This window comes from Rhincodon typus, chromosome 3 (genome assembly GCF_021869965.1).
Source record: "Rhincodon typus isolate 14 chromosome 3, sRhiTyp1.1, whole genome shotgun sequence".
Taxonomy (NCBI): domain Eukaryota; kingdom Metazoa; phylum Chordata; class Chondrichthyes; order Orectolobiformes; family Rhincodontidae; genus Rhincodon; species Rhincodon typus.
In genome coordinates this window covers 50,244,304-50,271,183 of record NC_063334.1, presented here as the reverse complement: position 1 = coordinate 50,271,183, position 26,880 = coordinate 50,244,304, and the positions used below count along the sequence as shown (strand labels likewise).

The window sequence follows — 26,880 nt, the reverse complement described above, 5'->3', positions numbered from 1 at the left end:
TGATTGAATTTTTTGAAGAAGTAACCAAGTGTGTTGATGAGGGCAATGCTTTTGATGTAGTTTTGCACTTCAGTAAGGCTTTTCACAGGTTCCACATGGGAGACTGATAGCAAAGATAAGGGCCCATGGGATCTAAGGACGTTTGGAAAATGGGATCCAAAAGTGGCTGAGTGGCAGAAGGTGATAGTTGAGGGGTGCTTTTCTGACTGGAATTCTGAGTTCATTGGGATTCCACAGGGAAGGGTGTTGGTGCTCTTGCTGTTGGTGGCTTTTATTAATGATTTAGATTTGAATATGAGAGGATTAATTAGTAAATTGGTAGACAATACAAATATTGGTGGTGTGGTAAGTAGTGAGAAGGACAGCCTTATACTTCAAGATATAGACAGATTGGCCAGACTGGCTGATAAATGGAATTCAATCCAGTTAACCGTAAGGTGGTACACTTGGGCAGTACAAAGAAAAAGGGAATACATGATGAACGGTGGGATTCTGAGAAACACCAAGGATCAGAGGGACCGTAGTGTGCATGTACATTGGTCCATTATAGTATCAGAGGAGCTAGGTAAAGTGGTTAAGAAGGCATATGGCATACTTGCCTTTATTAGTCGATGCATTGAGTTTAAGAGTAGAGATGTCATACTGGAACTGTATAAAACGTTGGTTAGGACACAGCTGGAGTGTTTTGTGTAGTTCTGGAATCCACTTTATTGGAGGCAGGTAATGACACTAAAGGGAGTGGAAAGGAGATTTAGTAGGATGTTGCCTGTGCTGGAGAGTTTCAGTTATGAAGAGAGTTTCTTAGAGTAAAGGAGTTTCTTAGAGTAGAGTAGATTCAGAAGGGACATGATTGAAATGTATAAAATTATGAGGGGAATAGATAGGGTACACAGGAAGGAACTTTTCCCCCTAATGGTGGGATTAATATCCAAGGGACATAGATTTAAGGTAAGGTAAGGGGCAGAAGGTTTAGAGAAGATGCAAGGCAAAATACTTTCACCCAGAAATTGGTGAGAATCTGCAACTCACTGCCTTGGTTGGCCTTGATAGATTGGGGAGAGTTACTGAAAGGGATGACAGTGAATAAGCAATGGCAAACATTCAAGGAACACATGGGGGAGCTCTTTATTCCTGTCTGGCACAAAAGAAAAATGGGTAAGAAGGCCAATCCATGCCTTACAAAGGAAATTCGAGATAATAACTGATCCATGAAAGACACATACAGATTGACCAAGAAAAATAATGTCTGAGGATTGGGAGCAGTTTAGAATTCGGCAAAGAAGGACCAAAGAATTGATTAAGAAGGCAAAAATACAGTACAAAAGTAAGGTTGCGGGGAACATAAAGGCTGACACTAAGAGTTTCTATAGGTGCGTGAACAGAGGGAGATTGGTGAAGACAAATGTAGATTCCCTACAGACAGAAACGGGGGAATGTATAATAGGGGACAAAGAAATAGCTGAGCGACTGAATACACACTTTGGATCAGTCTTCACAAAAGAGGACACAAATACTTAGGGGAAGTATATTGAGATGGATAGAAAACTGGTTGACAGAGAGGAAACAAAGAGTAGGAATTAATGGGTCCTTTTCAAATTGGCAGGCAGAAACTACTGGGGTGTCACAAGAATCGGCACTGAGACCTCAGTTATTCACAATATAAATTAATGATTTTGATGAGGGAACAAAATGTAACATCTCCAAGTTTGCAGATGGTACCAAGTTGGGTGGGAGGGTGAACTGTGATGGTGACGCAGAGATCTTTAGCATGATCTGGACAGGTTGGGTGAGTCTGGACAGGTTGGGTGAGTGGGCAAATCAATGGCAAATGCAGTACAATATGGGTAAATGTGAGGTTATTCACTTCAGAAGCAAAAACAAGGCAGATTACTACCTGAATGGCTGTAAACTGGGAGAGGGGAGTGTGCAGCGGGACCTGGGTGTCCTTTGCACCAGTCGCTGAAGGTAAGCATGCAGGTGCAGCAGGCGGTAAAGAAAGCAAATGGTATGTTGGTCTTCATTGCAAGAGGTTTCAAGTACAGGAACAGGGTTGTGTTGTTGCAGTTATACAGCACCTTGGTGAGGCCACATCTAGAATATTCCGTGCAGTTTTGGTCTCCTTTTCTGAGGAAGGATGCTCTTGCTCTTGAGGGAGTGCAGCGAAGGTTTACCGGGCTGATTCTGGGGATGGGGGAAGATATGAAGATTGACTAGGTTGGGATTGTTTTCACTGGAGTTCAGATGAATGAGAGCGGATCTCATAGAGATTTATAAAATTCTAACAGGACTGGACAGGGTAGATGCAGGGAGGTTGTTCCCGATGGTGGGTGTGTCCAAAACCAGGAGTCACAGTCTGAGGATTCAGGTAAATCATTTAGGACAGAGATGAGGAGACATTTCTTCACCCAAAGAGTATTGAGCCTGTGGGAATTCATTACCACAGGGAGTAGTTGATGCCAAAACATTGAATATATTTTAAATATAGCACCTGAGGTGGATGGGATCAAAGATTATGGGGAGAAAGCAGGATTAGGCTATTGGGTTGGATGATCAGCCATGGTCGTGATGAATGGTAGAGCAGGCTCAAAGGGCTGAATGGCCTCCTCCTGCTCCTGTCTTCCATGTTTCTATGAAAGGGTCGTAGAGGCAAAAACACTTACTGCATTTAGGAAAGGTACGAGCTGTTGTTGAATAGGTGATTGTGGTGGGGTTCCCTTGAACAGCAGTTGGATGAGCTGTTAATGGGTGGTCCAACTGGAGAGTGACTACGTTGGTTTTCTCCTCTCCTCCCCCTGTCCCGTCCTTGCTGCTCATCTTCGTCTTCTTCAATTTACGTTGTCCACCTGGTGTCAAAGACTATGCCCCCATGGCAGCAAGTTTCTGCAGCACACAACAGGCCACACTATATTTTCAGATGTATTCTGGAGGTACTACAGGATCCTCCAGGGCTGTCCAGACAGTAGAAGCATTACTGAAGCTCCATGACATTTTTTTATGGCAATATAAAGGGGCGGCACGGTGGCTCAGTGGTTAGCACTGCTCCCTCATAGCACCAGGGACCTGGGTTCGATCCCACCCTCGGGCAACTGTCTGTATGGAGTTTGCACATTCTCCCCATGTCTGCGTGGGTTTCCTCCCACAGTCCAAAGATGTGCAGGTAGATTGGCCATGCTAAATTGCCCATAGCTTTCAGGGATGTATAGGTTAGGTGGGTTATAGGGGGATGGGTCTTGGTCTGGGTGGGATGCTTTAAGATTATATGTGGACTTGTTGGGCCGAAGGGCCTGTTTCCACACCGTAGGGATTCTATGAATATAGGCATGCTGCCCATGTGTGTGAATTGTGTAAATACATGAAACTGGTGAGCAGTAATCATCTGGATAATCCTGATTGCCCTAAAGCAGCCTTTGCTTTATCATGGTTACAACACTGGTATCTACCCAACAATGTGGAAAATTGCCCCAAGTATGTCCTGCACATAAAAAACAGGACAAATCCAACTCGACCAATTACCACCCCATCAGTCTACTCTCGATCATCAGTAAAATGATGGAAAGTGACATAAACAGAGCTATCAAGCAGCCCCTGCTCAGCAATAACCTGCTCAGTGATGCCCAGTTTGGGTTCCGCCAGGGCCACTCAGCTCCTGACCACATTACAGCCTTGGTCCAAACATGGGCAAAAGAGCTGAATTCCAAAGGTGAGGTGAAACGACAGCCCTTGACATCAAGGCTGCATTTGACTAAATGTGGCATCAAGAAGCCCTAGCAAAACTGGAATCAATGTGTATTGGGGGCAAACTCTCCAGTAGTTGGAGACATACTTGAGACATAGGAAGATGGTCGTGGTTGTTGGAGTTCTGTCATCTCAGCTTCAGTACATCTCTGCAGGAGTTCCTCAGGGTAGTGTTCTCGACCCAACTATCTTCAGCTGCTTCATCAATGACCTTCCCTCCATCATAAGGTCAGAAGTGGGGACGTTTGTCGATGATTGCACAATATTTAGCACCATTAGTGACTCCTCAGATACTGAAGCAGCCCATGTTCAAATGCAACAAGTTTTGGACAATATCCAGGCTTGGACTGACGCGTGGCAAGTAACATTTATGCCACGCAAATGCCAGGCTATGACCATCATGAATAAAAGACAATCTAACCACTACCCCTTGGCATTCAACAGTGTTACCATCACTGAATCCCTCACTATCAACATCCTGGGGGTTATCATTGACAAGCAACTCAACTGGACTCACCACATAAACACAGTGGCTACAAGAGAAGGTCAGAAGCAAGGAACACTGCAGCGAGTAACTCACCTCCTAACTTCTCAAAGCCTGTCAACTGTCTACAAGCACAAGTCAGGAGTGTGATGAAATACTCCCTGGTTGCCTGGATGAGTGCAGCCCCAACAACACTCAAGAAGCATGACACCATCCAGGACAAAGCAGCCGCTTGATGGCATTACATCCACAAGCATCCACTCCCTCCACCACTGACACTCAGTAGCAGCAGTGTGTACTATCTACAAGATGCACTGCAGAAATTCACCAAAGATCCTCAGGCAGTACCTTCCAAATCCACAATCACTTCCATCTAAAAGGACAAGGACAAGGACAAGGACAGCACATATCTGGGAGCACCATGACCTTCAAGTTCCCCGCCAAGCCACTCACCATCCTGTCTTGGAAAAATCTCGCAGTTCCTTCACTATTGCTGGATCAAAATTCTGGAATTCCCTCCCTAATGGCATTGTGGGTCAACCCACAGCAGCAGTTCAAGAAAACAGCTCACTACCACCTTCTCAAGGGCAACTAGGGACAGCCAATAAGTGATGGCCAACCACGATGCCAACATCGCACAAATTAATTTTTTTAAAAAAAATTGATCATATAGTGGATTGGCACAGAATAAAGGCACGGTACTGCTAGTATAACTGGCATTGACTCCTTAATGCACTGAGAATGGCTGCATACTATTTGGACAATAAGAGGGTAGAACATTTTGTGTTTAGGCTACAACATTAAATTTACATGTATTGACTGCAACATGAAATATGTGATGTTGATGGCACCATGCACCATTAAGAAGTCTGCTATCCCAGTGAAATTATTTTTTCATCCCTCTAGAGCAAAGCTAGCAATCAGTTTTTCCCTTACCCTTGCAAACAGAGCATTAGTGACCTTGCTTATACAACATAGATTGAAACGTTGGTAATGTCACCTGGTCCAGCCTGGAATGAACTAAATAAAGAGGTTCATGGCCATTGTCACATTCACAGCCACTGTCAATACCATCTTCACCCTGCTCTGACTTTGTAAGTCTATCTTAAAAGATAGCAGGTTTCAGGGAGCAGTTTCTCTTGAGAAACGGAAGGCAGAATCTTATAGGGGTCGGAATGATAAAGGCCAATAGCTAGAAATGTGACAGAATCACATGGGAAGAACAGCAAGGCCTATATCAATGTTAGAAGCAACTTTTAACTAAGGTCCAGGTGTTGCGGCAAGATTCCCACTAGGTAGTGGTGAGTTAAATATTGAAAGTAATTATTGGTTATTAATGACTTTTATGAACTGCAGATCTTGCCTGATTAAAGTGCAGCTTCTTATCTAACGAAACCCCCATTAGCAAACCAGGTGCTGAGAATTCTTGACATGGAAGTCACAGCAAGCACCTATTGTGAGCCAATGTTCTAGTAGTATTATTGCTAGAATATTAATCCAGGAACTCACCAATGTTCTGGAGACCTGGGTCCAAATTCTGCCATGACCAATTGTGGAATTTGAATTCAATAAAGAATCTGCAATTATGAGGGCCCTCTTTTGGCGTGGTGGTAGTGTCCCTACACCTGGAATGGGAGGCCTGGGTTCAAGTCCCACCTGCTCCACAGCTGTGTAATTACATCTCTGAACAGGTTGATTAGAAAAATAGGTTATTTAGAAAATAATCACAGCAAATACCTGACAAAGTCAGCTCACCACTTGCACCAAAGGACCTCCATGTTGGATACCAGGTGTCAACATGTCAGGGCACACTCGATAGGTGGCAGCCACATGCACTCCATGTCAACAGACATTGGCACCTGACTTGCAACGGACTCTAAGAACCCTCAGAGCACATCTCTCATCCATTTACCCATACGCTTCTGCAATTCTTCAATACTACACCTTGGGTGGAAATAGCATTAGAATTGTGATGCTGCAACAAGGACACTTTGCACTCAGGGACAGGCACTCAGCCATTGGACTGGACCAAGCTACATCTCTGTTCTGTTTGCTAGCTCTCATAGCAATCATACACTGTGAACCTACCTGGATGCTCGGAAAACTATCTTGCGTTTTTTTTTCCCTTTCAGCCAAAGATACCAAAACTCACAGTACTGCTGCACTGGTGTGGCATTTAGTGCAGATACAAAACCAGAAAGCCCATCATCTTATCAACAGTCCTCAGTCAAGTCAAGGGGAATAGCTTTCCATCAGGGTGGTCCAGCACGGTAAGTCAGGGTAGTCTCTGGTCCAGTCCAGGGGTTTGGACACAGTCAGTTTGATGCTGAGCAGTCACAGTTAGGATCTTCTCCTCAAGGGATAAGGAGCGAAATATCAGGCAGCCCACCTCTCTTCTTAACTGTTTCTGCCCTGGTTTCCTCCTGGAATGAAAGAGTCACAGGGAGTCATATAGCATGGGAACAGACTCTTCAGTCTAATTCATCCATGCCAACCAAGTTTCCCAAACTAAACTAGTAATATTTACCTGAATTTGGCCCATATCCTCCTTTTCATGTACTTGTCCAAATGTACCTGCATCTACTACTTCCTCTGGCAGTTCATTCCACATACAAACCACCCTCTGTGTGAAAGAATTACGCCCTCCAGTTTTGAACTCCCCTACCCTTGGGAAAAGACCTTGGTATTTACCTTATCTCATCCCTCATGATTTTATAAGGTCACACTTCAACCTCCTACATTCCAGTGAAAAAAATCCCAGTTTATGTAGCCTCTCCTTATAATTCAAACCCTCTAGTCACACTAACATCCTTATAAATCTTTTCTGCACCTTCTCCAATTTAATGATAACCTTCCTATAGCAGAGAGACCAGAACTGTACACAGTACTCCAAAGGTGGTCTCACCAATATCCTACAGGCAGGTATTAAGGGAGATGAAAATACGTGGTACATTTGTTACTGTTACTACAAGGTGGGGAGGTATCCTGAACGAGTCATTAGAGAGTATTGAGTCCTGCAGTGTTAGTGCTGTCAGGGTTTGGGATGGGTAACAGCAAGCAAGGGAAGATGTTAAAGGCAGTAGTGACAGTAATATGATTATGAGCCTTGGGGGGAGGTGGGTACAGTACCATAGATAGAGTGACTTTGAGGTATTAGTGAGAAGATGGTGGCACTTGCATGCTGTGAATTCCCCCAGACAGCTAAGACTGCACTCAGCTGGGCAGCAACCACTTATCAGGCTGAAATGGTCTAGTTTTGAGGCATCCATTGCGAATCATGGAGAAAAATGATATACTGCCTGATTGCAGTCCAATCCATGGAGACCTCGAGGTACCTGTCTTCAAAGTGAGATGTCAATTAATCCTTTTCTGCTATGTCCAGGTCAAATAGGAAATGTGCAGGCAGGTCCAGAATAACAGTGCTTGTCTGGGTGAACAACGGCCTTTTAAAGTTGGCAATCAATTCTGGGTTATTCCACCAGCGGCAAGTTCTCCCAGGGACAACATGCGTAGGGGTGGTGTAGGCAGTTAGTTTAGTAAGTTATGGTGAGAGGTCACACCAGACCTCATGACACCCTCCAAGAAACTGACCAAACTGACCTTTACCAAAAAAAAAGATTCAGCCAAGAGATGGCTTCTTCAGATTTAGTTCACAGAATTGCAAAAGAACCTGAGTGGACATAGTCTCCTGCTCACAGCCTTCCCCACATTCTCCTTCTTCTTCAACTAGCTTATCCTCTTCCAGTGTTGCCTCTGGTCATTCTCCATCATGCTGCAGACCAAGGGGAATCAAAACCACAGCACTCATGACTGGGAACAAATAGTCTGAGCAGAACACTTCAAATAAGAACTAATGACTTCACATTGAGCCCCTACAATCAATGTAGACTTCATGAACTTTTAAGAAGCAATAAAAAATTTCAAACGCTGCCACTAAGTCAGCAATAAACTCCAAAAATTAATCAGTAACTAAGTGGAAAGTGATTGATAGTCCCTTTAAATAATACTGTCAGGGGTCCTTCCTACTGCTGAAAACTATGTGTTCAGTTTTGCAGGATTAAGACCTTAATTGCCATATTGAGGTCAAACATGGCACTGCAAGTGTCAAACCATTGTTAAAATCTTAACTTGTATCCACATCTATCTAAACCACTTATAGTATTCTGCCCAACCACATCAAAGGTGTTCAAGTGAATCCCTTTTTGGACTTAGTCAAAAATGTGAGAACAAGGCTAAACAAATTTTGAGGATTGGAGTTGCTTTTCAGACTGGAGGCCTGTCACCAGTGGTGTTCCACAGGGATTGGTTCTGGGTCCTCTTTTGTTTGTCATTTTTATAAATGATTTGGATGACAATACAGAAGGCATGGTTAGTAAGTTTGTAGATGACATCAAAGTTGGTGGCATAGTAGACAGTCAAGAAGGTTATTTATGAATACAAGGGGATCTTGATCAAATGGATCAATGGCTTGAAAAATGGCAGATGGAGTTCAAACTGGATAAATGCAAGGTATTGCATTTTGGTTAAACAAACCAGGGTAGCACTTATAGATGGTAGGGTGTTGGGTAGTGTTGTAGAGCAAAGGGACCTAGAGGTTCAGGTACATAATTCTTTGAAGGTTAAGTTACATATAGACAGGGTGGTTAAAAAGGTATTTGGCACACTTGCCTTCATTGCTCAGTCCTTTGAGTATACAAGTTGGGAAATCAAGTTGAGGTTGTACAGGACATTGGTGAGGCCTCTTCTGGAGCACTGGAGTTCTGGATGCCCAGTTATAGGAAGAATGTTATTAAGCTGGAGAGAGTTCAGATGAGACTTGCCAGGATGTTGTCGGGTATGGAAGGTTTGAATTATAAAGAAAGGCTGGATAGGCTGGGGCTTTCTCCACAGGTCTGTAGAAGGTTGACAAGTGATCTTATAGAAGGTTATAAAATCAGGACGGGTATGGATAGAGTTAATGATAGGGTCTTTTCCCTAGGATGGAGGAGTTCAAGCTAGGGGGCACATTTTTAATGTGAGAGGAGAGAGTTTTACAAAAGGCATGGGGGACAGTTTTTGTACAAAGAGGGTGGTTCATGTTTGGAATGAACTTCCTGACAAAGTGGTAGATGTGGACACAATTACAACATTTAAAAGATATTTGGATAAGTATAGGAGTAGAAAAGATTTGGAGGGGTATGGGCCAGGAGCAGGCAGGTGGGACTAGTTTAGTTTGGGATTATATTCAGCATAATGGATGGACTGAAGGGTCTGTTTCTGTGCTGTATGACTGTCACTCTATGATCAGTAGGCAGTGTTTAGCTTGTACAAGACTTAACTTGGCTGTGGTTGGGTTATATGAAGATAAAGACCTGTTCAAACTAAATGAGACAAATACCATTTTGTTTGATTTACACTGAAGATGCACAGATTGTGGGCAATTTAGATGATGTTGTGTGAATTCATAATAACTGACAGCAAAGATACTTATAGTAACTGAAATGGTAATTTAACCCCCGCCCCCCAAAAATATGTGGGTTTGCTTTGGGAGGCAAATTAAAAAGCTAACAATCTTAAAAAGGAATCAACTGGCCAATTTCTAATTATAATGGAAGAGGGGCAAGCAGGTAACCAATCGATTCTAGAATGGAGGTTGATCATTTAAGTTGTTTAATAAGGCTGAGTGCCTTAATTTAACGGATTCTTTTCTGAACTACAGTTGACTGAGCCCTCTGGAAATCCAACAGGTAAAAGAAAGTGAATAAGGCTTTTTAAAATTTATTGATTCACTGCATGTGGCTAGACTAGCAGTTATTGTCTAATATGAATTATCCTGGAGAAGATGGTCATGAGCCATCCTCTTGAACCACTGCAGTCACCCATAGTGCTGTTAGGAAAGGAGTTCCAGGAAATTGGTCCAGCGACAGTCAAGGAATAGAGATATAACTCAATGTCAGGATGGTTGGTGGTTTGGAGAGAGCTTGCAGGTAGTAATGTTCCATGTAGATACTGGTCTTGTTCTTCTACATGGTGAAGGTTATGGATTTGCAAGGTGTTGCTGAAACAGCTGTGATGAGTTGCAGTGATACACCCTGCTGCCATTGTGCATCAGTAGAGGGAGTGAATGTTCAAGGTGATGGATGGAATGCCAATCAACAGGCTGCTTTGTTTCAGATCTATCAAGCTTTTTGAACTTTGTTGGAGCTGCATGCAAGTGGAAAATGTTCTGTCACAGTCCTGATCTGGGTCTTGTATGTGGTGGACAAGCATTGAAGATCCAGGAGGTGAATTAGTCACTGCAGGATTTCCAACCCCTGACCCACTCTTGTAGCCACAGCATTTGTAAGGCTGATCCAATTCAGTTCAATTGTTATACAATGGTAACCCCATGTTTATAGTGGGGGATTCAATGACAGTAATGTCATTGAATGTCCAGGGAAAATGGTTAGATTAATTTTTGTCAGAGATGGTCACTGCCTGCCACTTGTGTGGAGTTGATGTTATTTTCCACTTATCAGCCCAAGTCTACATGTCCTGGTCTTGCTGCACATAGGCACAGACTGCTACATTATGTGAGTAGTCGCGAACATTGGTGATCATTGTGCAATCATCAGCAAACAACCCACTTCTGACCTTATGGTAGATGGAAGATCATTGATGAAACAGCTAAGGATGTTTACGCACAGGACACTATCCTGAATACTCCTGCAGTGATAACTAAGATGATTAACCTCCAAAACTACAACCATCTTCCTTTATACTAGGTATAACTGTAACTATTGAAGTGTTTGCCCTGAATTCCCAGTGCTTCAGGCTTGTTTGGGCTCTTTGATGACACACGCAGTCAAATGCCACACTGATGTCAAAGGCAGTCACTGACACAACAGTCTTGTAGACTAAAAGAAAAAGAGATGGGGCGGCATCGTGTCTCAGTAGTGAGTACTGCTGCCTCATAGCACCAGGGAGCCAGGTCCAATTCCAGCCTCGGACAACTGTCTGTGTGGAGTTTGTAAATTCTCCCTGTGTCTGCATGGTTCTCCTCCGGGTGCTCCGGTTTCCTCCCAAGGTCCAAAGATGTGCAGATTAGGTGGATTGGCCATGCTAAATTGCCCATAATGTCCAGGCATGTGCAAAACAGGTGGGCTAGCCACGGGTAATACAGAGTTACAGGGATGGGGTAAGGGGCTAGGCCTGTGTGGGATGCTCTTTGGAGAGAGTCACTGTGGAGTCGACGGCCCAAATAGCCTGTTTCCCACACTGTAGGGATTCTATGATTCTATGAGATATTTCTTCCAAGCTCAGCAAACAACCCAGTAAATCCAACCCCTCCGCAATCTGTCTGCTCCTTCCACCACTGTCAGTTTTCCCAACTGCTTCCCCAAATCACCATTTCTCACCCCATATCATCATAGAGTCCCTACAGTGTGGAAACAGGCCCTTCAGCCCAACAAGTCCACACTGACTCTCACAGCATCCCACCCCGACCCATCTCCCTATAACCCACTTAACCTACATATCCCTGAACACTATGGCATTTTAGCATGGCCAAATCACCTAAGCCTGCACATCTTTGGACTGTGGGAGGAAACCGGAGCACCCAGAGGAAACCCGCGCAGACACGGAGAGAATGTGCAAACTCCACACAGACAGTCACCCGAGGGTGGGAGTGAACCCGGGTCCCTGGCACTGTGAGGCAGCAGTGCTAACCACTGAGCCACCGTGCCACCCAGCTTCCACTCATAACCTCCAAAACAACCCTGTGTGCACCTCAACCCGATTGCCATCCATTCTCCCACAAACTAGTTCACCTACTCACAAAACCTATCAGCTATCAATTTGGCTTTTCCTTGTACTACAGGCTTTCCCACCCAGCAGGCAGTTAGCAGCGTTGCCAGGAGGAATGAGAAACAATTTTAAAATCTCCATCTCGTCTCCAACACCTCTCACCATTTTCTTACAGATGTTGACTCAGAAAAAATATTTGTGCATTAATGTCCCCTCACAAGCGTGCAATTTGTACTTTGTAAATCTTTTTGCGGGTATTATAGCTGCAAGGGATGGTACTGTGGTTAGTACTGCAGCCTCACAGCACCAGCGACCCAGGTTCAATTCAGGTAACTGTCTGTGTAGAGTCTGCACATTCTCCTCGTGTCTGCGGGGGTTTCCTCCCACAGTCGAAAGATGAGCAGGTTAGTTGGATTGGCCATGATATATTGCCCACAGTGTCTAATTGTATGCAGGCTAGGTGGATTAACCATGGGAAATGCAGGGTTACAGGATAGGGTATAGTGGTGGATCTGGATGGGATGCTCTTCAGAGGGTTGGTATGGACTTGATGGACCAAATGGCCTACTTCTGCTCTGTAGGAATTCTATGATTCTATAAACAAATAGACCCATCTTAACTCCCTAGAGGCAGACAACACCCCATAATACAACCTTTATGATTTGTCATTGAGAATCAATTAAGAAGGTCCTGCTAGCAACATAGCAAGTGTGCTTTCTGCCCCTATCTCTCCCGTCCCAACCCCTTGCTTTGAGGTCAGTGTAACTATCACGGCAGAACTATGCAAACTTTTCCTCCCTTGCTGCAGTGTCTGTGAGTTAACAACACTATTAATTCAAGGGTTTTCCACAAGGAACATTTTTTCCCACCTTTCTTAGTTGAAATCGCTATCTATCGGTAGTTCATTGAACTTTCATTTCTGCATCGGCCACCATATTGCACATATTGTCCGGAGCAGACTTCTACCAAAATGTTGATTTATTACACAAGAAAGAGAGTTGAGTGATTGCTAATAATCATTGCAATTTCAATGCTCACATTCCCCACATCAGGGAGAAGCTTAATACAATCAATGCAAACAAATGCTTTTTCAAAATCTGCAAAATAAACATATAATTTCTGTCTAAATTCCAAACTACATTGCCTTATTAATTTTATTATGCCAATTGCTTCTTTTACTCCCCTTCCTACCTCGAATCCAAACTGGTCATCTCCTATGTAATTCTGTGCCTTCTCAGCCACGGTCTTTGTTATAGCTCTCAACACAATCTTCAATGTACAACAAATCAAATTAATTGTAAGGAAATTAGAATATCAGCATGCTTTGGCTTCTTCCTTTGGATCATCATTATTCTATTTCTTCTACTGACACCTTCTGTATGCATGTAAAGCCAAGAAATTTATGAGAAGTATAAGATTTGAGTTGTGAATCCACTTCTCACAACTCACATTGATGGTTAATTCAATCCAATTTTTTGGGAAGATTTGACTCAGTTTTGGAGAGGTCAGAAAGCTTAAGTAATCTGAAAAGAAAAATCTCAATTTTCTTACCAATGTTTTAAATGTTTGTGAGAAACATTTACTTTATTCAATCACTCACTGTCAAATAATTTAGGTCAATATTCTTCGGCATTTTGGTGGGTGATCACTAATAATTAATGTAGTCATTATTAATAAAAGAATAAGTCAATGTTTAGTAATCAGTGCAAAGATATTTTCTTAAGAGGAAAATGGTCAAAGGGCCTCATGCAGAAAATAAGGATCATTCAAAGAAATAAGCCACAGGCATGCTGATATTCCAATTTCTATACAATTAGTTTGATTACCTGAAGATTGTGTTGAGAGCTATAATAAAGAGTGTGGATGGGAAGACACAGAATTACGCAGGAGATGACCACTTTGGATTCAAGGAAGGAAGAGGGATAAGAAAAACAATTACCATGATAAGATTAATAAGTGAATATATTTTAGAGTTTGAACAGGTATTATATGATTGTTTTGCAAATTTTGAAAAAAACATTTGATTGGGTTAACTGGTATAGGCGCTTGACAATAATGAAAGACATTGGAAAAGACTGGAAAGATACATAACTCTGAAGACACTTAAACAAGGAACAAACTGCACCAGTGATAATAGCAATACTATTCCAAAGTTAGACATTAGAAGAGTTCAGCAATGGGTCCTGAAGAAAGGTCGTATCAGACTCAAAACTTGAATGCTTTTTCAGTCCGTGAATGCTGCCAGATTTGCTGAAATTCTCCAGCACTTTCTGTTTCAGTTCAACAAGGATGTTGTTAATCACCTATCATCTTCAATGTCTACGTAGAAGCAATCATCAAAAAAAGTATTTGAAGACACGCATCTAGTGTTAAGATTGGGAGGGTGGATGGGACGACTGATAATGTCAGTTGGATTTGCACGAACAAAGCACTTGTGAAAAGCACCAGAAAAGGGTTACAAGAACTGTCAAATAGATTTATAATAGAAGGCATAAACTTTGATATGAAAGATAGAATTGACAAAACCAACATGATCCACATCTTAAAATCACAAAGAAATATTCACATATTCAATGAAGAAAGATAAATAGAAAAATGCAAGAATTCAAGTATTTGAGAAGCATAATGTCTGCAGTTGGAAGGTGCAACTAAGACATAAGAAGAAGGATATTAACAGGAAAGGCCACATCTGGTAAGAAGAGACTGTTGTTAATTTGGTAGCTGAATGAACAACTGAAAAAGTGATTTGTAAACAGCTTGACTGGGCATGCATATTTATATGGATGGGAAACATGAACTTTATGCAAACAGCAAACCATCTTGCTAAATAGCTTAGAAATGTATTTTTGGATGATCATAGAGAGGATCTGCTCAACAGAAAAAAGAATAATAAGTCATGTAGTTCTGGCAAGAGTGAATGGGCAATGAATGTTTTGAAATGATTAGGCTTACTTGAAAACACAAGTTTTCACCAGGTGAAATGATTAGGAAAGGGCAGAATCTGGAAAGGGTGAATCTTAAGATGAAACGGACTTGAGAAAGGATGTACTGGCACTGGAGTGGGTGCAAAGGAGGTTCACTAGGTTGATTCCGGAGTTGAGGGGATTGGCTTATGAGGAGAGACTGAGTAGATTGGGATTATATTCATTGGAATTCAGAAGATTGAGGGGGGATCTTATAGAAACAATTAAAATTATGAAGGGAATAGATAAGATAGAAGTAGAGAGGATGTTTCCACTGGCAGGTGAAGCTAGGACAAGAGGGCATAGCCTCAAGATTAGAGGGAGCAGATTTAGGACTGAATTCAGAAGGAACTTCTTCACCCAGAGGGTTGTTAATCTATGGAATTCCTTGCCCAGTGGAGTAGTTGACGCTACTTCAGTAAACGTTTTTAAAGATAAGGTAGATTTTTTTTGAACAATAAAGGAATTAAGGGATACGGTGAGAACACAGGTAAGTGGATCTGAGTCCACAAAAAGATCAGCCATGATCTTATTGAATGGCGGAGCAGGCTCCAAGGGCCGGACGGCCTACTCCTGCTCCTAGCTCTTATGTTCTAAGATGTATTGATGCAAGATTTAAGGAAAAAGTGGAAAAGGAAAGAGTGAATATCAATGTCAGATGGCTAGAAAATTGAAGGATATTACTGGCAAATTTAAAAAATGGTACAAGTTAGAGAGAGAGAGAAAGATTATGCTGAGTCAATGACCTGCTTTCAGGCAGATCACATGATTATTTTCAGTTGCAACTAAAAAAAATCCTGAATTTCCAGCAGCTTAGTTTCCTTCCTTCTGACTGAGAAGAAGCTTCCCTGTCCCATAAGTCTAACATTGTCAAGATCAAAGCTGAAACAATAAATTACTGTTAAAACTTATACTTTTTCACAAACACATGATCAGTTTAAGCAGCACATTGTAAAAGAAATGAGAAGTTCTCTGTGAAGTAATTGCAAAGTCAGTGAGCTGTCTGAAAGAATGGCATAACATTCATTTAGTATATATACAGTTCACTTAGGTTCCAGCATGATTTTATTTAGTTGCATGGTAAATACTTAATGTTAACATGAGCAGGATCAAGAATTAAAGCATTATAATGGGAATGTTTCAGAGTAATATATTTGAAAATAGGCACATTACCTTGTAATCTGTGTCCTTGTGCCAAAATCAAGGGAACGCATAGACCGTAACACCTCTATACAGCCCAGGTACTGCAAAAAAAAATCTGAATTACATGGTTTTGAAGAAATATTTTTGGTTATTTTCCATAGCTTAGTCTGGAATATCAATAACGTCGCTCCATCAGATATTGAAATGTCAATTTTCTAAAAAAAAGTTTCTTCCAACACATAAAAGCATCTTATAAAGGAATAATAAAATAATAAAAATAATTTTGAAATAATAAAATTAATTTTTTTTCAGCAAATGGCTCCTGTTTTGCTAAGTACTTCCAGTATTTAGTCACAACTAGAATTTAGCATATATAAACACTGAATATAAATATAAAGAAAAAAGCTTTGAGACCTGGGAACCTCAAATAATTTTATTGTGGCTTGGAGCTATCCTCCTTCGAACATCAGTCTGAGACACCTAGATTTATTTTCTAACAGTGCTTGACTTGAAAACTATGCTTCCTAGCAAATTGATAGGCTAGCCCTGATGTTTGTAGAGTCTTCAACTAAGGGTGATTTTCTTTCTTTTTATTCATTCACAGGATGAGGGTGCCACTATGGTGAACAACAAATATATCCCTAAACTACTGAGGGCACACTCTCCAGCGCATGAATTTCAACAAACCTTTGACAGTTTCAACTACCTTAGTTTGATATCATATTGTATACATGGGACAAACATAACAACCAGTATCAGACCCCTGTGGGTTTTCTAGGCTACATATTTTAGAATGCTTTCAAGAGCACAATAATCACACATGCTGCATGTCCACAAAGCAAGTCATATTAGGGTAAAAATAGTTAAACAGACAAAATGGCATTAACTTGAGTTAAAAGTTAAATACTGATACGATCAGGACTACCTACTTGCCAAATGTCTACAATTTCACAACAGATAATAAACAGAAGGAGTTTCAAAAATATATTCACAATATCACTGTATGGAATGACCAGAAAAACTATTAACCATTGTTGAAAGAGAAAGAAGAGAGAATGAGACCACCTGATTAGCATGCTTAGAGTCATAGAGCTGTACAGCATGGAAACAGACTCTTTGGTCCAACACGTCCACGCCAACCAGATATTCTAAATTAATCTAGTCCCATTCACCAGCATTTGACTCATAATCCTTCTAAATCCTTCCAATTCATGTACCAGATGCCTTTTCAATGTTGTAATTGTACCAACCCACCAGTTCCTCTGGCAGCTCATTCTATACACACACTACCCTCTGTGTGAAAAAAATTGCCCCTTAGGTCCCTTTTAAATCTTTCTCCTCTCACTTTAAACCTATGCCCTCTAGTTTTGGACTCCTCTATCCTGGGGAAAAGACTTGGCTACTCCCCCTATCTATGCCCCATGACTTTATAAACTTCTATAAGGTCATCCCTTAGCTCCTGACGCTCCAGGGAAAATAGCACCATTCTATTCAGCATCTCCCTAAAGCTCAAACCCTCCAATCCTGGCAATACCTTGTAACTCTTTTCTGAACCCTTTCAAATTTCACAACACCCTTCCTATAGCAGGGAGACCAGAACTGAATGTCGTATTCCAAAAGCGGCCTACCCAATGTCCTGTACAGCCTCAACATGACATCCCAACTCCTACACTCAATGCACTGACCAATAAACGCAAGCATACCAAACACGTTCTTCACTATCCTGTCTACCTGTGACTCCACTTTCAAGGAACTAAGACCCTGTACTCCAAGGTCTCTTTGTTCAGCAATACTCCCCAGCACCTTACCATTAAGAGTATACGTCCTGCTCTAATTTGCCTTTCCAAAATGCAGCACCTCACATTTATCTAAAGTAAACTACATCTGCCACTCTTCGGCCCATCAGTCCATCTGATCAAGGTCCCATTATATTGTGAGGTAACCTTCTTCGCTGTCCAATACACCATCAATTTTGGTGTCATCTGCAAACTTAATAATCATACCTCCTATGTTCACATCCAAATCATTTATATAAATGATGAACCGTTGCGGCGCACTGCTGGTCACAGGCCTCTAATCTGAAAAGCAACTCTCCCCCAGCACCCTCTGCCTCCTACCTTCAAGCCAGTTCTGTATCCAAATGGCTAGTTCTCCCTGTATTCCATGTGATCTAACCTTGCTAACCAGTCTATCACGCGGACCCTTGTTGAACATCTTACTGAAATCTATACAGATCATGTTCACAGCTCTGCCTTCATCAATTCTCTTTATTACGTCTTCAAAAAACTCACGTAAGTTAGTGAAACACAATTTCCTATGCACAAAGCCATGTTGACTATCCCTATTTATGATGTAGTGGTGCCGGTGTTGCACTGGGGTGGACAAGGTCAGAAGTCACACAACACCAGGTTATAGTCCAACAGGTTCATTTGAAATCACAAGCTTTCAGAGCGCTGCTCCTTTGTCAGGTGAAGACGAGCGCACAGGCACAGAATTTAGAGGCATAGAGATCAACAGATCATACACATGGTGTGAGTGGAGTGTCGACATGCTGAATAATAAGTCTCTACAAGTGATCAAAAGTGTAAGACAGTGTGAGTAATGCATCAACAGCTGAATAGCAAGAGAAGGGATGATCTATTATCCGATTAATTGAGGCAGAGAGATAATTACAAAAAAAAATTAAAATAAGTTGGTGCTGGAGACAAACCAAATGGATGGAATAACATGATAACATCATGAACAATCATGATTGGGCCATGAGCCTGTCCATCTCAGTGAAGACGCTGTATGAGAGAGCCAGTTACAAAGAGACAACTCGGCTCCACTGACCAAAAATAATCAACATAATCAAAGGGGCTGTGCGTAATCTAAGCTAAAATGTACACATTAAGACATTTTAAAAGCTTTGTGTATGTCTTCGTGCCTTTTTGCTGTATGCTGTCTGTATTCAGCATGTCCACACTCCGTTCACACTATTTGCACGATCTTTTGATCTCTCTGCCTATAAATTCTGTGCCTGTGTGCTTCTCTTCACTTCATCTGACGAAGGAGCAGCGGTCTGAAAGTTTGTCATTTCAAATAAACCTGTTAGACTATAACTGGGTGTCATGTGACTTCTAACCTTATTCGTAATCGGTCCTTGCCTTTCCAAATACACGTAAATCCTGTCCCTCAGGATCCCCTCCAACAACTTGCCCACCACTAATGTCAGGCTCACTGGTCTATAGTTCCCTAGCTTTTCCTTACCACCTTTCTTATATTGTGGCACAACATTAGCCAACCCCCAGTCTTCTGGCACCTCACCTGCGGCTATCGACAACACAAATATCACAGCAAGGGGACCGGCAATCACTTCCCGAGCTTCCCACAAAGTTCTAGGGTACACCTGATCAGGTACCAGGGATTTATCCACCTTTATGCGTTTTAAGACGTCAAGCACCTCCTCTTCCGTAATATGGACATTTTTCAAGATGTCACTACTTACTCCACCAAGTTCGCTAGCTTCCATGTCCTTCTCCACAGTAAACACAAGCAAAATACTCACGTAGTATCTCCCCCATCTCTTGCGGTTCCACACGTAGGTGGTCTTGCTGATCTTTAAGGGGTCCTATTCTCTCCTTAGTTACCCTTTTGTCCTTAAAATATTTGTAAAATCCCTTTGGATTCTCCTTAGCCCCATTTGCCAAAACTATCTCATGTCCCCTTTTTGCTGTCTTGATTTCCTTCTTAAGTATACTCCTACAGCCTTTATACTCTTCTAGGGATTCACTCGATCTCTGCTGTCTATACCTGACATATGCTTTCTTCTTTTTCTTGACCAAAACCTCAATATCTCTAGTCTTCCAGCATTGCCTACACGTATGAACCTTACCCTTCACCCTAACAGGAGCATGGTGTCTCTGGAATCTCGTTATCTCATTTTTGAAGGGTTCCCACTTTCCAGCCATCTCTTTGCCTGCGAATATCTGCTCCCAATCAACTTTTGAAAGTTCTTGCCTAATATGTCAAAATTGGTCTTCTTCCAATTTAGAACTTTAACTTTTAGATCCGGTCTATCCTTTTCTATCACAATTTTGAAACTAATAGAATTATGATCACTGGCCCCAAAGTTCTCCCCCACTGACGCCTCAGTCACCTGCCCTACCTTATTTCCCAAGAGTAGGTCAAGTTTTGCTCCTTCTCTATTTGACGCATCCATACACCGAATCAGAAAATATTCTTGTACACACTTAACAAATTTTTCTCCATTCAAGCCCTTAATACTATGGCAGTCCCAGTCCATGTTTTGAAAGTTAAAATCCCCTACCATTATTACCCTATTATTCTTACGGATAACTGAGACCTCCTTACAAATTTGTATTTCAATTTCCTGCTGGTTATTGTTTGGGAGGTGTAGGGGGGATCTATAGTACAATCCCAATAAGGTGGGCAGCCATTTCTTATTTCTCAATTTTTCCCAAATAACTTCCCTGGACGTACTCTCAGGAATATCCTCCCTAAGTACAGCTGTAATGTTATCCCTCCTCTCTTGCCCTCCTTTCTATCCTTCCTATAGCATCTATATCCTGGAAAATTAAGCTGCCAGTCCTGTCCATCCCTGAGCCACGTTTCTGTAATCACTATGATATCCCAGTTCCATGTTCCCAAATCCCGAGTTCATCTGCTTTACCTATTCAGCCTCTTGCATTGAAAAAATGCAGTTTAATTTATCAGTCCTATCTCGCTATCTGCTTTGTTCCTGCCTGCCTTGACTGTTTGAGTGGTTTCTTTTCCCAACTGCACCAGTCTCAGACTGATCTCATTTCTTACCATTTTCCTTTGTTCCCTGCACTCCCCCACAACTAGTTTAAATCCTCCCAAGCAGCTCTAGCAAACCTCCTCACCAGTGTATCCTTGTTTGAGATGGAGATGGCCACAGGAGATTCCTGCACCACCTGCCTATCCCTCCTGCCTTTCATGGAGGTAACCTATCTGCATGACTGTGGCTGCGGTTTTTCTCCCTTCCTGAAACTGCCATCCATCTCACCCTCTGGCTCGTGTAAATTCCTCATTGCCTCTAACTGCTGCTCCAACTGATCCATACAATCCGATAGGATTCGCAACCAAGCACACTTCCTGCAAGCATGATCATCAGTAACATGGGAACTTTCCCTACTCTCTCACATCTGACAAGAAGAGCATATCACTCTACTAAAGGCCATCTTTGCACCTTAACTATCTACAGACCCAGAAAATAGCACAGTCTTACTCCTCTACAAACACTGCTCTTGGATAACTTAGTACATATGCTTTATATTTTTAAAGTTTAATCAAGAGACAGATCTCAATAAAACATATAATCAAAAGAAAACCCCACTCTACTCACTATTGTAGGTTTATTTAAAAAAAACAGTAAGGTTACCCTTTTTTAAAAGCCACTTAGCTGCTCCCCTGCTGTGAGCTCCCACACACAGGTTTCTCCAAGGTCAGCTGTGATTTTCACTGTTTGCTTATTCTTCTTAGAATGAACTCCAATGTCCAGAGATACTTGTTACTAAACAGCAGAGGCATGCAGCTGTGCAGGTTCACTGCTCATTTTTCACCTCTCACGTGTTCTCTGCTTTGTCTCTCTTCCTTTTTTTAAAAGTACTATTGTTCTGATCTCTTTTTTCCAAAGTTCCAAAACAATGCAACTTGAGGTGAAGGAAACCTCAGGGGAAGTGACCTAATATGATAGAATTCACTCGGCAATTTGAGAGGGAGAAGCTTGAATCAGATGTAACAGACATGAGGGAAGAGTTGCCCAGAGTTGATTGGAAGGACAGCCTAGCAGGGAAGATGGTGAAGTGGCAATGGCAGGACTTTCTGGGGTATTTTGGGAGGCACAGCAGACATTCCCACGGTAGAAGAAACATACTAAGGGGAGGATGAGGTGACCATGGCTGACAAGAGAAGTCAGGGACAGCATAAAAGCAAAAGAAAATGCAGACAATGTGATGATGATTAGTGGGAAGCCAGAGGTTTGGGAAGCCTTTAAAAACCAGCAGAGGATAACTTAAGAAAGCAATAAAGGGGAAAGAAAATGAAATATGGGAGCAAGCGTGCTAATAATATAAAAGAAAATTTACAAGAAATTTTTAGATATATGAAAAGATATGAGACAGGCAAGAGTCAACATTGGACAGCTCCAAAATGAGGCTGGAGTAGTAATGTAAAATGAAGATGTGGCAGAGGAAATGAACAGGTACTTTGCATCAGGCTTCACAGTGGAAGACACCAGTAGCATACCAGAACTTCAAAAGAACCAGGGGGCAGAGGTGAATGTAGTGGCCATCACTAAGCAGAAGATGCTGGAAAAGTTGTAAGGTCTGAAGGTGGGTAAATCACCCAGACCAGATGGACTGCAACCCAGAGTTCTGAAGGAGATAGCTGAGGAGATTGCGAAAGCATTGACAATAATCTTTCAGGAATCAGAGAATTGGAAATGGCTAACATAATATCCCTGTTCGAGAAGGGAGGGAGGCAAATGACAGGAAATTATAGGCCGGATAGCCTGACCTTGATTTTTGACAGGATTTTAGAGTCCATTATTAAAGATGAGATTGCAGACTACTTGTAAGTGCATGCTAAAATAGGTTTGAGTCAGCACAGCTTTGTCAAGGGGAGGTCATGCCTGACAAATCTGTTAGAATTCTTTGAGAAGGTAATAAGCAAGTTAGACAAAGGAGAGTCAGTGAGCATGATCTATTTGGATTTCCAGAAAGCCTTTGGCAAGGTGCCGCACATGAGGCTCCTAAATAAGCTAAAGCCTGTAGTGTTAGGGGTAAGGCATTGGTATGGCTAGAGGATTTCTTGACTGGCAGAGGCAGCGAAAGGGATAAAGGGGTCTTTTTCAGGATAGCAGCCACAATGACTAGTAGAATTCTGCACAGGTCAGTGTTGGGAACCACAACTATTCACTTTATACATTAACAATCATTCATTAACAATGAAGGAATTGAGGGCATTGTTGCTAAGTTTGCAAGGACACAAAGATAGGTGGAGGGACAGGTAGGGTTGAGGAAGAGGGGAGGCTGCAGATGGACTTGGAGAGTGGGCATAGAAGTGGCAGATGGAGTACAATGTGTGAAATTATGAGGTTATGCACTTTGGTAGGAAAAATATCAGCATAGACTATTTTCTAAATGGGAAGAGGCTTCAGAAATCTGAAGGACAAAGGAACTCAGGAGTCCTAGTTCAGGATTTTCTTAAAGTTAACATGCAGGTTCAGTTGTCAGTTAAGAAGGCAAATGCAATATAGCGTTCATTTCAAGAGGGCTGGGACACAAAGACAAAGATATACTGCTGAGGCTGTATAAGGCTCTGGTCACACTGCATCGGAATATTGTGAGCAATTTTGGCCCTTGTCTAAGGAAGGATGTGTTAGCTTTGGAGGGGGTCCAGAGGAGCAATTTACAAGAATGATTCCAGGTATGGATGTCTTGTCAATATGAGGAATGGTTGAGGACTCTGGGTCTGTACTCAATGGAGTTTAGAAGGACGAGGGGGATCTCATTGAAACTTACAGGATACTGGGAAGCCTGGATATAGTACTTGTGGCAAAAATGTTTCCACTAGTAGTAGAGACTAGGACCCAAGAATAGCCTCAGAATGAAGAGACAGCCCTTCAGAACTGAAATGAGGAGGAATTTCTCTTCAGAAAGAGGGTGGTGAACCTGTGGAACTCATTGCCACAGAATGCTGTCAAGGCTAAGTGATGGAATATATTTGAGACAGAGATAAATTAGTAAGGTAATTAAGGGTTACAGGGAGAAAGCAGGAGAATAGGGTTGAGAAAGACATCAGTCATGGAGCAGACTGGATGGACCAAATGCCTAATTCTGTTCCTATATCTTCTGGTCTTATGGTTACTAGCTTCTAGTTATTGGAAATATAAGTGCCAAAATGCACAGGTCAGCAGTTGAGTCACTAATGCTCAACTTGTATTTGGATAAATCAACGCTATTTAGGATATTGCTATAGGGTGAATCTGTGGAATTCTCTACCACAGAAAGCTGCTGGGGCCAGTTCGTTGGATATATTGAAGAGGGAGCTGGATGTGTCCCTTGTGGCTAAGAAGACAAAGGGGTATGAAGAGAAAGCAGGAGTGGGATACTGAAATTACATAATCAACCGTGATCAGTTTGAATAATGGTACAGGCTTGAAGGGCCGATTGGCCTACTCCTGCACCTATTTTCTATGTTCCTATGTTAATGATTTTTATTTGTAGCGTGTGGCAGCAGATCTGACATTAAAATATAAGATAAATGAAATGATTTTACGAATTAAACTTGAATAATTGAAAATCATACAGAGACCATTGATCTCTGCAATCAAACTCCTGATATACAACCTGGACAGGAACACTTTGGACTGAAAGCACGAATTTGTGAAATTTATCCTTCTCCCACTTGCTTCCTAGACAAACTGATATTGTTTGGAAGAACAAATGTTTTGGTCTTTGCAGCATTCAGCATTCACTCATTCATTTTTGGCTTAATTCAGAGCTGCAGCTGTGTTTTTACAGGCCCAGAATAAGTAATTACTGTGGTTTAACTCAATTATCTGACACCAATTAAAGCTAGCCCGCACCACTTAAATGGAAGGTACATAATGATAGAGCAGGTGTTAGCAGTCATGCAGGAAGTAAGTCTGATCTGGGAAATCATGAGGAATAGCATGATATCAGAGAGATCACCCTGCCAACCTTTTGGGTGCTACAGGGGAGGCCTTCATGGAGGAGATGGAGACATGGACTCAGGGACTCAGGAAGCAGTGGAAACAAACAGCCAATGGTGTCAAAGGAGTCAAACCTAGTGGCATCTCGACATGGTGCATCAAATTGTTCACTTATTCTACATGAATGGTCAAAACCAGTAAAACACCTTCAAATGCCATATCCTGTCAATTGCAGCAGAAGCCTCAGGCACTGCTTAATTCACCACAATCTAGCATGTCCCTACCTGAAGATGGTGTAAGCATACACCTCCTAATAATCCTACCTATCCTGCAACACGATGCTTGCAGTGATATGTACGCAGTAACCTGTGCCACAGGGAAGTCTGCAATTCTTACAAAGATGTATGTTTGGTCTGCCTGTTTCTCTGTTGCAGGATAAAATGAAATGTAATTTGTTGTCACAGTAGACAGAACTTCATCAGTGGCCTCTCTGATGCAACACTAAATAGCAAACTATAAGATGCTGTCTAGAAAAAGCCACAAGTACCTTACTAGCCAATGGCAATGTCAGCCTTGTCTGAGTTTGGTTTGTGGTTGTGGCTTCAGCAGGTGGCAAATATCAGTGCATGATATCCTTACTGAAGTACAAGCATTTATGCATGTTTATTTGTATTTATGCATTGTATATTTATTTCAGGATTGTAGAGACCAACATCACAAAAAAAGACCTTTCAGTCCCTCATGTCTGCACCAGTCAAAACAACCATCTAACTATTCTAATCCCATTTTCCAGCACTTGGCCCATAGCCTTGTATGCCTTGGCATTGGAGTACACATCTGAATGCTTCTTAAATGTTATGAAGGTTTCTGCCTGTACCACCCTTACAGGCAGTGAGTTCCAAATTCCTACCACAATGTGGATGAAAATGTTTTTCCTCATATCTCCTCTAAATCTCTGCCCCTTACCTTAAAGCTATACCTCCTGGTTATTGACCCCTCCATCAACAGGAAAGGTTTCTTCCTGTTTACACTATCAATGCTCCACATAAATTTATACATCTCAATCATGCACCCTCTCAATCTCCTCTGCTCTAAGGAAAACAATTCCAATATGTCCAATCTCTCTTCAGAACTGAAACTCTCCAGCCCAGGCAATATCCTGGTAAATCTTCTCTGCACCTTCTCCCATGCTATCACATCCCTCTTATAATGTGGATTCCAGTATAGCAGACAATACTGTAGCTGTGGCCTAACAAATGTTTTACACAGTTTCAGCATAACCTCCATGCTCTTAAACTTTATGCCTGGATGAATAAAGGCAACTATGCCAAGTGCCTTTTTAACCACTTTCTCCACCTGTATTGACACCTTAAGGAACCGGTGTACATGCACACCAAGTTACCTCTGATCCTCAGTGCTTCCCAATGTCCTGCTGTTCATCATGTATTGCCTTATCTCGTTTGTCCTGCCCAAGTGCATCACCTCACATCTACCCAGATTGAATTCTTTTTGCCACTAATCAGCCTATCTGACCAGCCTGTCTATATCCTCTTGCAGTCTAAGGCTATCTTTTTATTATCCAACCCACCGATTTTTGCAGTGTCTGTGAACTTATTGATCAACCCTCCTACATTCAACCCTAAATCATTTACAGAAACCACCAACAAGCAAGGACCCCAATACTGAGTGAACTCTGTGGCACCCACTAGGCACAGACTTCCAGTCAGAAAAACACCTGTCAACCATCACCATTCTTGCCACTCAATCGACTGTGGATCAATTTTTCCAAATTTCTTGGATCCTATGGGCCCTTACCTTTGTTATCAGTCTCCCATACTTGACCTTGTCAAATGCCTTAATGAAACCCAAGTAGACTACATTAAATGCATTGTCCTCAACTACACATGTGGCTACTTCTTCAAAAAATTCAATCAAGTTGGTCAGATATTGCTTCTCCTTAACAAAACCATTGCTTCTTGATTAATCCCTGGTTCTCGGGATGTACATTAATTATGTCCCTTAGAATTGCTTCCAATAGTTTCCCCACCTCCACGGTTTGACTGTCTGACCTGCAGTTTCCTGGTTTATCC

The 26,880-nt window shown here is 41.9% G+C and overlaps 1 protein-coding gene across 1 annotated transcript in view; it reads right to left on the bottom strand.

Annotated features, from left to right (window-relative positions):
- The window catches only part of shc3 (SHC (Src homology 2 domain containing) transforming protein 3), a 212,357-nt gene that overhangs the window by 118,176 nt on the left and 67,301 nt on the right, over window positions 1–26,880 (bottom strand). The window contains exon 2 of the mRNA XM_048595005.1: window positions 16,120–16,190. Within this exon, the coding sequence (XP_048450962.1) occupies window positions 16,120–16,190 (71 nt within the window). The remainder of the gene's footprint in view (window positions 1–16,119; window positions 16,191–26,880) is intronic.